Here is a 13,732-nt window from a genome sequence, read left to right as displayed (position 1 = left end):
GTTGGGTGGCGTTTGGGGCTCTCCTCCGCCCATCATGGCTGAGCAGATTTTCCTCCGTTTGCCCCGTGAAGGCCACCAGTCAATGTCCAGAATGCCTCCACAATCACGCAGCGCATATGTCGCCTACATCCTCCCAGCTGAAGACCAGGCGATCGAGAGAGAACGTCCAAACCGAACTACCATTTCACGCGAGCGACGGAACATTGGCATTCTTGGCGGCCTCCTCCTCGAACCTGTCAACGAGAGAGCACGCAGTTGTCTCTCAGCTGAGATCAAGAGCTGCCAAGGATCGTATGAGAAGCTCGTCGAGCTTGGGCAGTTCTACTACATCAACTTCATTCGCCATTGTGAGCTTCCTCTACTACTACATTCAGCTGCTCATCGACTATGCATCCAGTCAAATCTGCCGCAGTCCGAACGCCTCGGATGGCATCTCCCCCCTCCAGATCGTCCTTCGAGAGTGCTGTGGATGAAACCGGCCCGCAGCTCGCCCCTACCCCGCAAAATCACTCGACAGCAAAGAAGCATGTGCGTGTGTTGCATTTATCAACGTGTATGAGTCACATCACTTACCATGCACGAAAGGCACTCTTTCGTGATGGGTGTCAGTGCATGCTGACCGGAAAATATGACGTCGAATTGGTGACACAGCATCGTAATAAATTCCCGTCTGACCTTTGGCTTCGGATAGAGCCCACACGCTGTACACATATCATACCCGAGTCCGTCAACAACTTCGCTGATGATTCCAAGAAGGTGGGGCATCATTTCCATGGCTGAGACAAACATTAATCTTGCTTGCAGATCGGATTGGCGGCAGGCTTCTGGGCGGTCTTGGCACGCTTTGGTTATCCTACAGCGTGGATTGAGTTGAACGGGCGCAACTGCCACCGCTTGTGCAACCTCTTGACCCTCACTTCAAACGCTCAAGAGAAATTTTATCGCTTAAATCTTTGGTTTGAGAGCACTGGCACGGTTTGTCGGAGTTCTGACACTCACAGTGGCACCGTTCTGGCAAGCTGACCGCCATGTATAGCCGAACACCTACGACGTGAAAACACATCCACCATTCCTTCGAAAAGCATATGACTGGCCCGCTCAAGTCACATTCACAGTTCGCAACGATCTCGGGATCCCCGGGCTCGGGCCTCCTCAGGAGGGCGGCTTGGACTTGCCTAATCCTGAATACCTTGCGCTTCACGCGGCTTGTTGCAAAGTCGCGCATATGGCGGTGCGGCCGAGGCTGTCAAGGACTCGATTATTTATGACCCCGAGTCGTACCGTGTGCTTGCACAGGACGGTAGTTCGACGGATTTACTGTTTGATGAACTGTCCTGGCTCGTCTATCGCGTGTAATGCGCATACGTATACACGATTCCTCATGCTCAAGTTACATCGCCGCCACACTCACTCCTACAGTCTGTATCAAGTTACCTTCCGTGTCTAGTACGCCTCTAGACGCTCCTATGACGGGCGCCCTGTGATGCCACTCCGACTTGCGCACACTATGGGTGCTGCCGAAGTGAACAGTAGACTGACTTCGCTCGCATACCACAGGTCTCCATAGACGCGAGGATGTCGCCACCACGCCGCTCGCCCGCGCTGTGCGCGCAACTCCGGTACCACACGCGCGCTGCGTGAGAACGTGGATGGGGGTGCCACCCATGAGTACTACTGGTGGATACAGCCGCGATAAGCAGAATGCTCCAATTTCGTTGTGCACCTGTATTATGATGGACCCGATAAGTCATATGGGTGGCATGATTAAAAAGAAGAGAAACCACTCTGATACGTGGGACGACAAGACACGAACGTGAGGCGTGGAGGCAGCGTTGGGCACTGTATGTATGCGCACTACAACGGATCGACCAGATGGGACAGTTCAGGACATCCGCCGAACTACCGTCCTGTGAAAGAACATGGCGAGACTCGGGATCACAGAATATCAGGTCCATTGGAAGCCCGACCGCACCCACCAGGTGCACGACTTCAATACAGCAAGTTGCGTGAAGCGCGAGGTAGTCCGGATGAGGCCGCTCTCCTGACTCACACATCACTACCGTGGGTTTACAAGTTGTCACCAGCAGAGGACAAAGCAGGCACATCTGAGCGTATTTCCCCGACAGGGCGATTCACCCAACATGTACCTCCCTCCAAGCACACTAATCACTGCGTCTTCGTGGGCAGCATGTTGTCGAACGGGTCTCCAAACTCTACAACACCTCCCGGATCGCGGTACAGAGCGGCTGGGGACGAGACCAATACGGATATCTGTACGACGACCTCGAGGCGCGCCCCCTCCACCAGGCTGTGAACCGAAAAACAAGTGGATAACGCCTACCAATACAAACGAAGCTTCGTCGCGAGCCGATACAAGCAGTGGGTAGTACAGGCTACAACAAACAGTACAGTCAAGACCACCACTGCGCCCCTCCACAACCCCGATCCCCCAATCCGTCACCACACGCTCACTGCGCCTCGACGACGGCTGGCTGTGCGGGCTCGGGCGCGCCCGCGGGCTGGTGCGTGCGCGACATCGCCGCGCCGAGCGCCTGGGTGCGGAACGCGAGCCCCCGCGTCTTCTCGATCACCGTCTGGTACATCGGCAGTGGTGGGCGGTGAATCTCGATCACGTTCTGCGGTGACGCGTGAGTACTGTGCAGGGCAAGGGCAAGAGAGAGGGAAAGACGGACCTTCTCAAGATCGATCTTGGCGTCTGCGCCCATGCGCGTCTCGCGGATGAGGTTCACGATCCACTTCTCGCCCTCGTCGCGCGAGAGGTTGAGGCGCTCGGAGAGATCACTAGGGGAGTGTCAGCGCGCGGACGAGATGGGGCGGAGGGAGAAGAGGAGGTGCGACGTACGCGATGTCTATGCGCTGGTGTATCCGGCAGTACGCCTCCGTGACCAGGTAGCGGGCGTTGTCCATGAACTCGTCCCGGAACTCGCCCAGGAAGAAATCATTCGCGACGATGGTCTCGGCGAGCGAGAGCTCCTTCTGGGCGGCTTCGAAGTCAAACTCGACGTAGAGTTCGCGGAGGAAGCGGGTGACCGGGTCCGTGTACTGGTACTCCTCCATCTGGACGACCTTGACGATCTCGCGGATCGAGTGGCGGACGCGCGAGGAGAGCGCACCCGAGCTCGACTTGCGCGAGAGCACGGCGGCGGTCGCGAGATAGCGGAGCACCCACGGGGACGAGGTCTGGATGGTGTTCAGGTACGTCGGGGAGAGGAAGGTCTCGAGAAGGAGCGTGCGCCCCTGGGGGTGGTTGAAATAGACGAAGAGGGACCAGTGGAGAAGCCAGGTGCGGGAGTGGAGTTGGCCGAGCGCGGGGTCGACCGCGGCGGAAGAGGCGGTGAATTGTGGGTGAGAGGAGGCGCGGGCGTCGATGGCCTCGCGGAGGGAGTTGAGTTCCTCGAGCGCGGTGTCCCATTTGCCGGTGAGAATGTCGCAGGCTAGCTTGCCCCAGTGGGCAGAGATGGTGAGGTCAGGGTCTGTGGAGAGGATGCGGAAGTGGTAGAGGTAGTCGGCGGCGCCGGAGTAGTTGCCGTACGAGTACTGGAACTTGCCGAAGTTGTAGAGCGCGATGATCTGCTCGACCGTGACCTGGGAGAGATAAGCGGTTCAGTGACCTCGCGTTTAAGCCAGGGGGATATCATGAGACGCGATGGGCCGTACATTGTAGTTGTCGCGGAGGAACTGCAAGTTTTGGTTCTTGTCCTGCCGGAGGGCTTGCGCGACCTCGGGCTTCTCAATCACATCTAATACGGCCTGCGCGGCCTGCTGCAGCTGCTCGTTCGTTAATACCGCCTTATCGCGCTTGTCGGTGAACTCTGAATGCGGCCGCATCAGCCTGAGCCGATCCCTCCACATCCGTCCCTGCGTCCTGGATGTATGCGCACACGAGAGGCAGATAAGTACCCACCTTTTGGGACCTCCTCCTCTGGATGCAGCTGCTCAAAGAGATTGACGGCGTAGTCGACCATGTTCGTCTCCTTTGCGAGCTCATACTGGGCTGCCTGGAGCTCTTCGACCGGGAAGAGCTCGCTCTCGGCGAGGTGGGCGAGGAGGGGAAAGACGAGGTGCCGATCGCAGTAGGGGATGATCGTTTTTGTCAGATCGTAGTCAGCCATGGTGGGCAGAGACGGATCTGGGATATGGTAGGGACGGGGGAGACGCAGAGGAGAGACGGCGCGCTCGCTGTGGCCGGCGGTGTGCTCACGCTCAGCGGCCGAAAAATGAGTTGCCATATCGGGAGCGGACGCACGTGACGAGATGGGAGCGGGGGACACGTCCGCGTCGTGGCGGCGCGTCTCGTCGCTTGTTGCTCTCCTCCTCCCTCTCCCTCTCCTCTTCGCGATGACGGCCATCACACAAAACCTGCCGTGGTTCGTCAAGGACCTCGGCGTGTCCATTGTCGGCGAGGTGCGCGCCCTGCCCGGTCTCCTCTCGCTCCCGCACTCAATCCAATGGATATGGTAGAAATGCTACCGGTCCATCGTCGAAAACCTCAACTTTAGCGATGCCGACTGCCTCAAGTACTGCCTCTCCAAGGGCCTTGGCATTGGCATCGTTGTCGGTGGATCCATCATGAAGGTCCCTCAGCTCCTCCTCAGTGCGTTCATCTTCTTCCTCCCCCGCCGCCCCGTTCAACCCACCCCCGTGCCGCAGTCGTTTCCGCGCGGTCCGCGCGCGGCCTCTCCCTGCCCGCATACGTCCTCGAGACGCTCTCGTACGCAATCACGCTCGCGTACTCGTATCGCAATGCCTTCCCGTTCTCCACCTACGGCGAGAACTTCTTCCTCACCCTCCAGAACATCGTCATCACCCTCCTCATCGTGCACTACAACCCCCCGCCGTCCCTCGCGAGCACCCCGGCCGCTGCGCGCGCAACTCAGGGCGCGCTCGGTATGGCCGCGGCTGCGGCTGCACTCGTGGTCGTGCCCCCCAGCGCACTCGCGGCGTGTCAGCTCGCGACGCTCCCCCTTAGCCTGTTCTCGAAGCTGCCCCAGATCCGGCAGAACCACCGGGCGCAGAGCACCGGGCAGCTCTCCGCGTTCGCGGTCGTCGCCCAAGTCGTCGGCTGCCTCGCCCGCCTCTTCACCACCGCGGCGGAGGTCGGAGACCCGATCCTCAGCGCTGGGTTCGCGCTCGCGCTCGCGCTGAACGTCGTGCTCGGGGTGCAAATGTGGCAGTACTGGGGCAAGGAGGAGAGGGAGGAGAAGATCGAGATGGGCCAATATGGAGTCGGGGCGAGGGCGGAGGAGAAGGTGGGCGTGCAGTGGGCGCAGGTGCCGCAGCGGGTCGAGGTCGTCGTGCCGCCGGCGTCGCCGAGCGGGCGGGCGAGCCCGCGGCCGAGCCCGAGGAGATGGTCGCGCAAGGTGGATTGAATGCGGCGGACGGTCGCGTGTTCGAGATATGTTCTATCGTGCTCTCGTTGCCCTTAATTTTATACGCTGATTCTACTGCTGCCTGAGAGTGCTCAAGGGATGCGATTGAATCGGCCAGCGGGCAAGACTTGCCCAGGGAGACCCCGGTGAGTTATCAATAAGAGCTACCCCGCTCAATTGATCCCCCCTCGGGGCCGACAAGTAGGTAGCTCCTCGGACGCATTTGCCGTCAGGCCAGATCCCGTCGCCCATGTCCTCGGACTGCCCTGAGGAAGATCTCATCATCGGAGCTACGTGGGTGCACATTGGAGTCGGAATTCACAGGAGATCCCCCGAGGACAGCCTATCTGCATGACCGCCCACGGCTCTCCGTCGCCTTACGTCCGCTGCCCGCTCGCAGCTAAATATGCCACCGACCCCGGCGCGGGCTCGAACTCGAGCCTGGGGGACAACCTTGCGCGGCGTGACCACAAAGCAGGCCCCGAGGATGCGCCGGGTACATAAACGGCGGCGAGGCCCTCGGCGAGGCCCCACGCTGCCTACTTTCGCGATGGAACTCAAGCACATCAGCCGTGAGTGCACTCTCCCGCTTCCGTCCGTGTCCACTCACCGCGTCGCTTCGTGTTTGTTCCTCGGATGCGACGAATGCCAATGGTATTCTTGTCGCGGGTGCGTCATGCATGGCGCGGCTCTGCGCCTTCGCCAACGCCAACACCGGCCTGGACTTCGCGCGCGATACTCCCGATCGTCGATCTCCGCTTCCCCGCGGCCTCGCATGTTCTACTGCGCCCCTGCCCCTGCCCACACACCCACACAGCGGAGGACGTGGAGTTCTTCATGATGCACGGCTACCTCGTCGTCAAGAACGCGTTCTCGCGCGCGCAGGCGCAGGAGTTCACAAAGGACCTCTGGGTCCGCCTCGGGATGGACCCGGAGGACCCGTCGACGTGGGACAAGGAGCGCGTGCACATGCCCGCCCGCCGGCAAGTTGCCGTCAAGGACTTTGCGCCCAAGGTGCGTCCGACGCTGCGTGCCGCGCGCGGCCGGGACTGACCGTGCGCACGGCGCTGTGGCAGGCGTGGAACGCGATGACGGACCTCCTCGGCGGCGAGGACCGCATCGACCCCGCCGCGTCCGCGTGGGGCGACTCGTTCATCGTCAACCTCGGCGTGCCCGCCTCCGCGCCCCCCGGCGCCGCCTCCGCGTTCGGCTCGACGGACCCGACCCCGGCGCACCTCGCGAACTGGCACGTCGACGGCGACTTCTTCGTCCACTTCCTCGACTCGCCCGAGCAGGCCCTCCTCGTCGTCCCCCTCTTCTCCGACGTCCGCCCCGACGGCGGCGCGACGTACATCGCCCCGGACGGCCTCGCGCCCGTCGCGCGCTACCTCGCGGCCCACCCCGAGGGCGTCGTCCCGCTCCGCCTCTCCTTCGTCCCCGCGGACTCGCCCGCGCTCCTCCCCGGTGCGTCGACCGCGTCGACGATGAAGCCGGAGGACGACCCCGGGTTCCGCTCGCACCCCGCGGAGGCGCGCAAGTGCCGGGAGTTCGTCGCGCTCACGGGCGACGTCGGCGACGTCGTCCTCCTCCACCCGCTCACCCTGCACTCCGCGAGCCCGAACGTCCTCGGGGTGCCGCGCGTGATCACGAACCCGCCCGTGGCGCTGCGGGAGCCGTTCGCGTTCGACCGCGCGGACCCGGGGGAGTTCAGCGTCGTGGAGCGCGCGACGCTCCGCGCGCTCGGCGTCGACCGGCTCGAGTACGGGCGGACGGGCGCGCGGAGGCGCGTCGTCCCGCCGCGGCTCGCGGTGCAGGCGAAGCTGGCGGAGGAGGAGGCGCGGCGGCTGGAAGATATGGAACAGAAGCGTGCGCAGGCGGGCGCGACGAACGGCGGCGTGCCGCAGACGGTCGCTGTGGCTTGAGGCCTGGAGGAACGACCCGGAGGGGTTGAAACGGGTGCCGCGCTCGTGGTGGCTTGTGTGTGCGTGGGGGCGGCAGTGCCGAGTCGAGTCGAGAGGGCGGCGGACATATGGGATCGGCTGTGTACGAATCCGAATATCGGTAGCTTAAGGTTGTGCGTCTTCTGTACTGCGCGCGGGTACCGGTATGAACACGTAGAAAGAGACTGGGACCCTTGGCAGGTTGGAAGACATCTGCAGACGTCTTGATATGCTGGAAAACGTCGTGGTACGACCCCCGTCATGACGTTAGAAAGAACTCTTTCAACTCTTCCGGCTTCTGTTCTTCAAGATCTCATTGTTGTTAGCATCTGGGAGAGTCATTCAGTGAGCCTAGGCCTTTCTTAACGATATGACCTGCAAAATAAACTGATACTGGTGCCAATATCTGCGAGCGACAAAATGAGAGAAATGCGGCAGAAATTACTATGATTCACACACCAGGGCGTACGGACGATTCGGTTGCCTGACCGATATAGCAGTACTATCACTCCCGGGGTGATTGGACAGCCCCTAGTGATTGGACAAACGCGAAGGGCGCCCCGTCCCCGCCCCGTCCTTGCACCGATAATCACAAGATACTACACACAGATAGTACTGCTTCTCAGTTACCTATACATCGAGTTTTGTGTGTTTCTGTGGAGATGTCGTTCCGATCTGCAAACTCCGGTGCGGTGAGTGGCATTTCAGCATACCTTGATGCCTCTCGGCTCACACAAATTCAAGAGCAAAAGCTCTGATATTCTACACGATGTGTTTCGAGGCTATTTAAAGTATGTATGAAATTTCTCCGAGACAATTTGTGGGTGTGGAAGCTGAGTCCAAGACGAGGGTCTCTGAGGAGGGTGACAGACGAGTGACAGAAAGCGCCTGCTGCCCATAAGTTGAAACTCCGACGCACTACCGCAAATCACGGCGAGTGGGCAGCCCGCGTCTCCCCGGCGCCAACCGAGCGGGGCTTGAGTCGGCAGCGCACGGCATTGTGACCCCGAACGTGACCGCTCTCGGAGGAATGTCCAAACACTAGGGTGGACGAAGTAAATCGACGGCCGCTCACGCAAGGCTTTTCGGTTCGACATAAAACTCTCGGAATAGTGTAAAGAACACATTCTCGACTCGTACCTTAAATTTCATTGTTATCGGACGTAGAGGGAGACGGGGGTGCATCGAACTTTCGTGGTCGGCGCTTGCCTGTCCAAACACCCCGGGAGTGATAGTATACAGGAGCGTCAACGTGGGATGCGCACCCGCCAAGCGCCGCCGCACATATTCCGCCTCCTCCTCCTCCTCCTCCTCCTCCTCAGGCCTCAGGCTTCATGATCTCCACCGTCTCCGCTTCTTCGTCTCAAGCCCCTATCGCCGCCCATGCGCTCAGAGCATGCCGGGGGCGAACCAGTAGCGGAGTCCGCGGCGCGCGCACGCGTCCCACTCACGGCCAAACTCCTTTTGCACGCAGCCACCTGCTCTGGGGTGCAGGCTGTCTCAAGCAGTGCATGCATTCCGGTGAGCACGGTGTTGGAGGGTCGGTGGCGGTTATGGCTTGGTGGCCCCTCTTGCCTCTTGTCCGTTCCCTCCGCCCATCATGTTTCTAGATACTCCCCTCCCCCCCTTGCCCCTGCCTGCAGACGACACCCCGCTGGCCACAATGCCTGAACAGCCACTGAACCTCTATCTCCGCTACATCATCCCAGGGGAAACGAAGGCTATCCAGGATGAAGGTCCAAACCGCAAGAAAATCTCAAACGCGCGACGCAATATTCGCATTGTTGCTGGCTTCCTCGCCAACCCTGTCAACGAGAAGGCCCGTATTTGCCTATCAGTGGAGATTGAGGGTTGTCAAGGATCGTATGAGAGGCTCGTTGCGCTTGGGCAGTTCTACTACGACCACTATATCCAGCATTGTGAGCGCCTTCTACTACGTGTACCGCCTCAACGTCCTGCTCATCGATCACTCCTCCAGTCTTATCCGCCAAATGCCTCATCGATACCCTGCAAAATAACCCTGGAGTAGAGAATCCTGTATGTATCTTGCATTGATTGATGTGTATGGGTCACATCACTCACCATACACGGGAAGGCACTCGTCCGGGACGGATATCGGTGCATGCTGACCGAAAAGTACGATACAGATACATTCATACGCTACCCCGGTAAATTCCCGTCCGGTCCTGACTTTTGGCTCAATATCACCTGTTGTGCACATATCATACCCGTGTCCCTCGGCCGCTTCACGCTCGCTGATGATCCCCAGGCAAAGGTGCGATATGTCACATCCCTATCTGAGACGAACACTGACCCTGCCTGCAGATTAGCTTGGCGAAAGGCTTCCGGTCGGTCTTGCGACGGTTTGGTTATTCTCATGAGTGGATTGAGACGAAGGGGGGAAACTGTCACCGTCCGAGCAACCTCCTGACCCTCTCTTCAAACGCTCAAGCGATCATGTATGGCTTACGCCTTTGGTTTGAGAAGACTGACGAGGTTAGTCTGCTGCACTCAGTGCACCGTTGCATGCTAACGCTCACGGACAGCCACACACCTACGACGTGAAAACGCATCCACCAGAATTTCGAAAGGGGTTTGAGTTGCCCGCTCAAGTGACGTTCAAAGTGCGCGAAGATCTCGGGATTCCGGGGATCCTGCCTCCTGAGGAGGGCGGCATGGACTTGCCTGATCCGGACTTCCTCGCGCTCCACGCGACTTGCTGCAAAGTCGTGCGCCTGGTGGGTGCGATCGAGTTTCCCGTGGACTCGGTATTCGGCGATTCCGAGTCGCGCCATGTTCTTGCGCAGGACGGCAGTTCGGCGGACGTCCTCTTTGACGAACTGTCCCGCCTGGTCGATCCGTTGTAGTGCGCATACGTTACGCCCGACGCTGCCACCTTCCCATGCTCGACGCATTACGTTCGTGTCTTTCCATATATCGGAGCAGTGTCTCCTCTGTTTTACCGTACCGTACATATGGCTCATCGGATCCAACGTTGTGATATTACATCGGACCCCGGGGAGTTCAGCGTCGTGGAGCGCGACACGCTCCGCGCGCTTGAGGTCGATCAAACCGCGTCCCGCCGCGGCACGCGGTGCAGGCGAAGCTGGCGGAGGAAGAGGCACGGCGGCTGGAAGAGATGGAAGAGAAGCGTGCGCGGCACTCGATGAACAGCGGCGTACCGCAGACGGTCGCCGTGGCTTGAGGCCTGGAAGGACGACGTGGGCGGGCTTCGAATCAGGTGTTGCGCTAATAGTGGTGGCTTGTGTGCGCGTGGGAGTGGCAGTGTCGAGTCGAGGCGAGGGTGGAGGCAGGACGGGGTTCGCTGGGTGCGTGTAAAAGTACGTAGAGCGAGACCGGGACCCTTGGCAGGTTGGCAGAGATCTCATTCGATCTGGCCTTTGTTGACTCTCACACGTGGCACGCGTGAATTGTAAACAGCACTGTCTCTGCCATGATGATGATATGGTCTGCAAATAAGACTCTGATGCTGGTGCCAATATCTACGATCGACAGGATTAGAGAAATGCGGCAGAGACTACTATTCGTACATGCCCCCCTATATAGACGCAGCGCCTGCACACGCTGCGATTACGAGACAAATATGAACGCAAGAGCGCGACGCCCTGCGCAGCGACCGCGTCCGCGGAGCACCCGGGGCGTGCGGACGATTCGGCCGCCTGACCGATATGGCAGCAGCAGCGTCAATGTGGGATGCGCGCCGGCCACGCGCCGCAGGCTTCATCTCCACCGTCTTCGCCCCTTCGTCTCGAGCCTTCTCTTCCCTGCGTCCGCCGCGCGCCGCCGCGATCGACGGCCGCACAAGCCCCTATCGCCGCGCACGCGCTCAGAGCAGGCCGGGGACGAACCAGGAGCGGACGCGGCGCGCGTACACGTCCCACTCGCGGCCAAACTCCTTGCGGAGCGTCGCGTCCTCCATGCGCGCGCGCCGGACGCCGACCGCGAGCCACCACGCGAACCAGACCGCGAAGAGCGCCCAGCTGGTGGCGAGGCGCGGGCCGACGGCGGGACCGAGGAGCGAGGGGGAGGCGTGGTCGCCGGCGGAGACGCACTCGGCGACCCAGCCGCCGGGGGAGAGGTCGGCGAGGCCGAGGCCGAGGAAGACGAGGATGGAGCCTAGGTAGGCGGGGTGGCGGACGACGGAGTAGGGCCCGCGGGTGATGAGGGTGTGCTTGGGGAGGAGGGTGAGGTCGAAGGTGAAGAGGGCGCCGAGGTAGCGGTAGCAGGTGAGGCGGAGGAGGGTGCCGGCGGTAACGAGGGAGAGGCCGGCGAGGAAGGCGGGTGTGGAGCGGATGGCGAAATGAGAGGTGGGGAGGAGCTCGGGCAAAGGAGGGCAGGGAGGGCGGTGGAGAGGGCAGAGCGGGGGAGGTGCTGTGCGAGGATGAGCAGGATGTCTGCGAGGGTGCAGAGCCAGACAAGGGGCTGCTGGATCTGGGATGAGAGACGGAGATCAGTCAAAGTTGGAAGAGGAGCGGGCGTGGGAGTGGGAGCCGGGGAGGAAGAAGAAAAGAAGAGGGCCGGTGGCCGGCATGTGAAGGGTCACGAAAAGGCGAGAGCGAGCTGGAGCGGGCTCGGGAGTGGGCGAAAGAAAGAGAGAGAAAGGTACCTTGAAGATGAGAGGGGCGATGCGGATGAAGGGGGATTCGGAGGAGTCGATGCGGGCGGTGGAGGGGGTCTTGTTGGGCGGGGTGCTGGCGAGCTGGTAGAGGACGGCGTGGAGAAGGACGAGGGGAGCGCGGATGAGAGACATGGTGGCGTCGCGGGGGGAGGGAGAGGGGCTGAGAGAGGGAGGATGGGGGACGGGGAACGTTATATGGAGGGGGTGGGAGGAGAATTCGAGAAGGAGGGATTGAGTGCTTGGATGCCAAAGGGCGGTGACCGAGGGGCGGGACGGAGGAGATTGAGGGAGTGCAGATTGGGAGCCGGGCGTGGGACGAGGACGAGAACCGGTGCCTGTTGCGAGCTGGAGCTGAGAGCAGCCGTTGGGACGGGACCCTCCTGCCTGCGCGCGGACTGCGACCGGGGGCATTGGAGGGGCCAGGGGAGGATGTGCGTCGGGAGGAGGCGTACGCGTGGGCCTCGGACTGGGGCCCGATCCGCGGAAGAGGCCGCCGCGGAGAACGGGCGTGCTCGTCGCCTGCCGCCAAGCGCGCGACTCCGAGGGCCGTCCTTTGGCCGTCTTCCCCGACAGTCGATTGGCCACCGCGCGCAGGCGAGAGCGGACGGTGGGCGAGGTTGGGCGGACGTCAGCGCGCGAGGGCCGCGTGCTTCGACTTCGCCCGTCCGTCTCCCTCCGTCTGGGCTCTGCGCGCCAGTCGCGACCTCGGGTCCCAACATGGCTCGCCCGCCTCGACCACTCGCCGTCCTCCGCCGTCTTCGGCGCCTGGCCCCGCCCCCGCGGAGTTGCGCGGGGTTGGACGGCCGGCGTTCGCACCCGTCCGCGCCTCTTTTCCCACCTCCGATCGCTCGTGACTGCCGATGACGCACGACCAACCCTCGTCCCGTACCCAGGCGAACCGTCTCCCCGTCACCTGGCGGGCGACGCAGATCCGAGGTCTGCATAGTGCGCGCGCGCTCTCATTCAAACTGGCAGGCGGAGATGTCGATGCGAGATGCGATACGACTAGCTTGCGCCCGTTGTCCAACCAACTTCGATAGCACCCGGCGCAGACTCAGTCCCGTCCGCTACCAGCGGAGCAGCGCTGCAGGTTCTTCCGAGATTACGCGCTACAGCACCCATCGCCGGCGTACTTGGGTGGTGTATGCGGATATGAATGCACACGACGACCGTTCGGGTTCGAACTTCGGATCAACGTGGCCATTCATCATTCACGGTAAGCTCATACCAGTGCATATATGCGCACAATCCATGTCATCCTCCACCCGGGAGCCATCCCGACCCCGCGCACAACCAACTTCCCGATTCGCGGCACAGCACACGAAGCGGGACGGTTGATCGACCAGCAGCGAGCGAGGCACTCACCTAGGCCATCCATCGTTCCAAACGAGTTCGCAGGCGACACCCCGCCCTCCCCCCTCGTTCACTCGTCCCTCCACGACCATGAAGCGTGCTTGCGCGTTCTGCGCACCGGTGAAGGACCGCCCGATTCCGCTACGCCGCGGACAGCGAGGGCCGAAACGCCAGCAGGATCAGGTGCGGTGTTTGTGTCGGCGGGAGGCATGGTGTCAGATGTTTGTGGGCGCAAGGTGGGTACGTCGAGAATGGAGGTGAACGAATCGAGGAAGGAGCTCCGTCGAGCAGCACTCCGTGGCGGTTAGCGGGCCGGCTTCCGGCACTCTGCTTACATAATACGAACACCCGTCGGCTGAACTCCGCACTCCAAGACTCTCTCAGCTCTGTCTTGACTCTAACCGTGATGG

The 13,732-nt window shown here is 61.4% G+C and overlaps 6 protein-coding genes across 6 annotated transcripts; 4 read left to right on the top strand and 2 right to left on the bottom strand.

Moving 5' to 3' along the window:
* Nucleotides 1-91: 91 nt before the first annotated feature.
* Nucleotides 92-780, top strand: BXZ73DRAFT_50074 (uncharacterized protein; the record flags this gene model as incomplete). The annotated part of the gene is made up of 3 exons (XM_048020371.1): nucleotides 92-347; nucleotides 398-528; nucleotides 586-780. The coding sequence occupies 3 exons, from the start codon at nucleotides 92-94 to the stop codon at nucleotides 778-780; spliced, it is 582 nt and encodes a 193-aa protein (XP_047875893.1).
* A 1,688-nt stretch (nucleotides 781-2,468) lies between these two features.
* BXZ73DRAFT_103256 (eukaryotic translation initiation factor 3 subunit 6) lies at nucleotides 2,469-4,133 on the bottom strand (the record flags this gene model as incomplete). The annotated part of the gene is made up of 5 exons (XM_048015520.1): nucleotides 2,469-2,636; nucleotides 2,694-2,802; nucleotides 2,864-3,606; nucleotides 3,679-3,833; nucleotides 3,926-4,133. The coding sequence occupies 5 exons, from the start codon at nucleotides 4,131-4,133 to the stop codon at nucleotides 2,469-2,471; spliced, it is 1,383 nt and encodes a 460-aa protein (XP_047875892.1).
* Nucleotides 4,134-4,359: 226 nt separating this feature from the next.
* BXZ73DRAFT_79034 (mannose-P-dolichol utilization defect 1 protein) lies at nucleotides 4,360-5,390 on the top strand (the record flags this gene model as incomplete). The annotated part of the gene is made up of 3 exons (XM_048022997.1): nucleotides 4,360-4,425; nucleotides 4,483-4,615; nucleotides 4,672-5,390. 3 exons carry the CDS (start codon nucleotides 4,360-4,362, stop codon nucleotides 5,388-5,390), a joined length of 918 nt encoding a protein of 305 aa, XP_047875891.1.
* Nucleotides 5,391-5,940: 550 nt separating this feature from the next.
* BXZ73DRAFT_91104 (uncharacterized protein) lies at nucleotides 5,941-7,312 on the top strand (the record flags this gene model as incomplete). The annotated part of the gene is made up of 3 exons (XM_048025867.1): nucleotides 5,941-5,962; nucleotides 6,208-6,404; nucleotides 6,467-7,312. The coding sequence occupies 3 exons, from the start codon at nucleotides 5,941-5,943 to the stop codon at nucleotides 7,310-7,312; spliced, it is 1,065 nt and encodes a 354-aa protein (XP_047875890.1).
* A 1,618-nt stretch (nucleotides 7,313-8,930) lies between these two features.
* On the top strand, nucleotides 8,931-10,197 carry BXZ73DRAFT_79032 (uncharacterized protein; the record flags this gene model as incomplete). Its single annotated transcript, XM_048022996.1, has 5 exons — nucleotides 8,931-9,249; nucleotides 9,309-9,367; nucleotides 9,426-9,605; nucleotides 9,656-9,826; nucleotides 9,877-10,197. 5 exons carry the CDS (start codon nucleotides 8,931-8,933, stop codon nucleotides 10,195-10,197), a joined length of 1,050 nt encoding a protein of 349 aa, XP_047875889.1.
* A 980-nt stretch (nucleotides 10,198-11,177) lies between these two features.
* BXZ73DRAFT_91103 (uncharacterized protein) lies at nucleotides 11,178-12,101 on the bottom strand (the record flags this gene model as incomplete). Its single annotated transcript, XM_048025866.1, has 3 exons — nucleotides 11,178-11,669; nucleotides 11,768-11,782; nucleotides 11,958-12,101. 3 exons carry the CDS (start codon nucleotides 12,099-12,101, stop codon nucleotides 11,178-11,180), a joined length of 651 nt encoding a protein of 216 aa, XP_047875888.1.
* Between the last annotated feature and the right edge of the window lie 1,631 nt (nucleotides 12,102-13,732).

The sequence above is a fragment of the Epithele typhae genome (assembly GCF_022376455.1).
Source record: "Epithele typhae strain CBS 203.58 chromosome Unknown BXZ73scaffold_39, whole genome shotgun sequence".
NCBI lineage: Eukaryota > Fungi > Basidiomycota > Agaricomycetes > Polyporales > Epitheliaceae > Epithele > Epithele typhae.
Note: the sequence above shows the minus strand (reverse complement) of the source record. Positions and strands in the feature narration are given on the sequence as shown.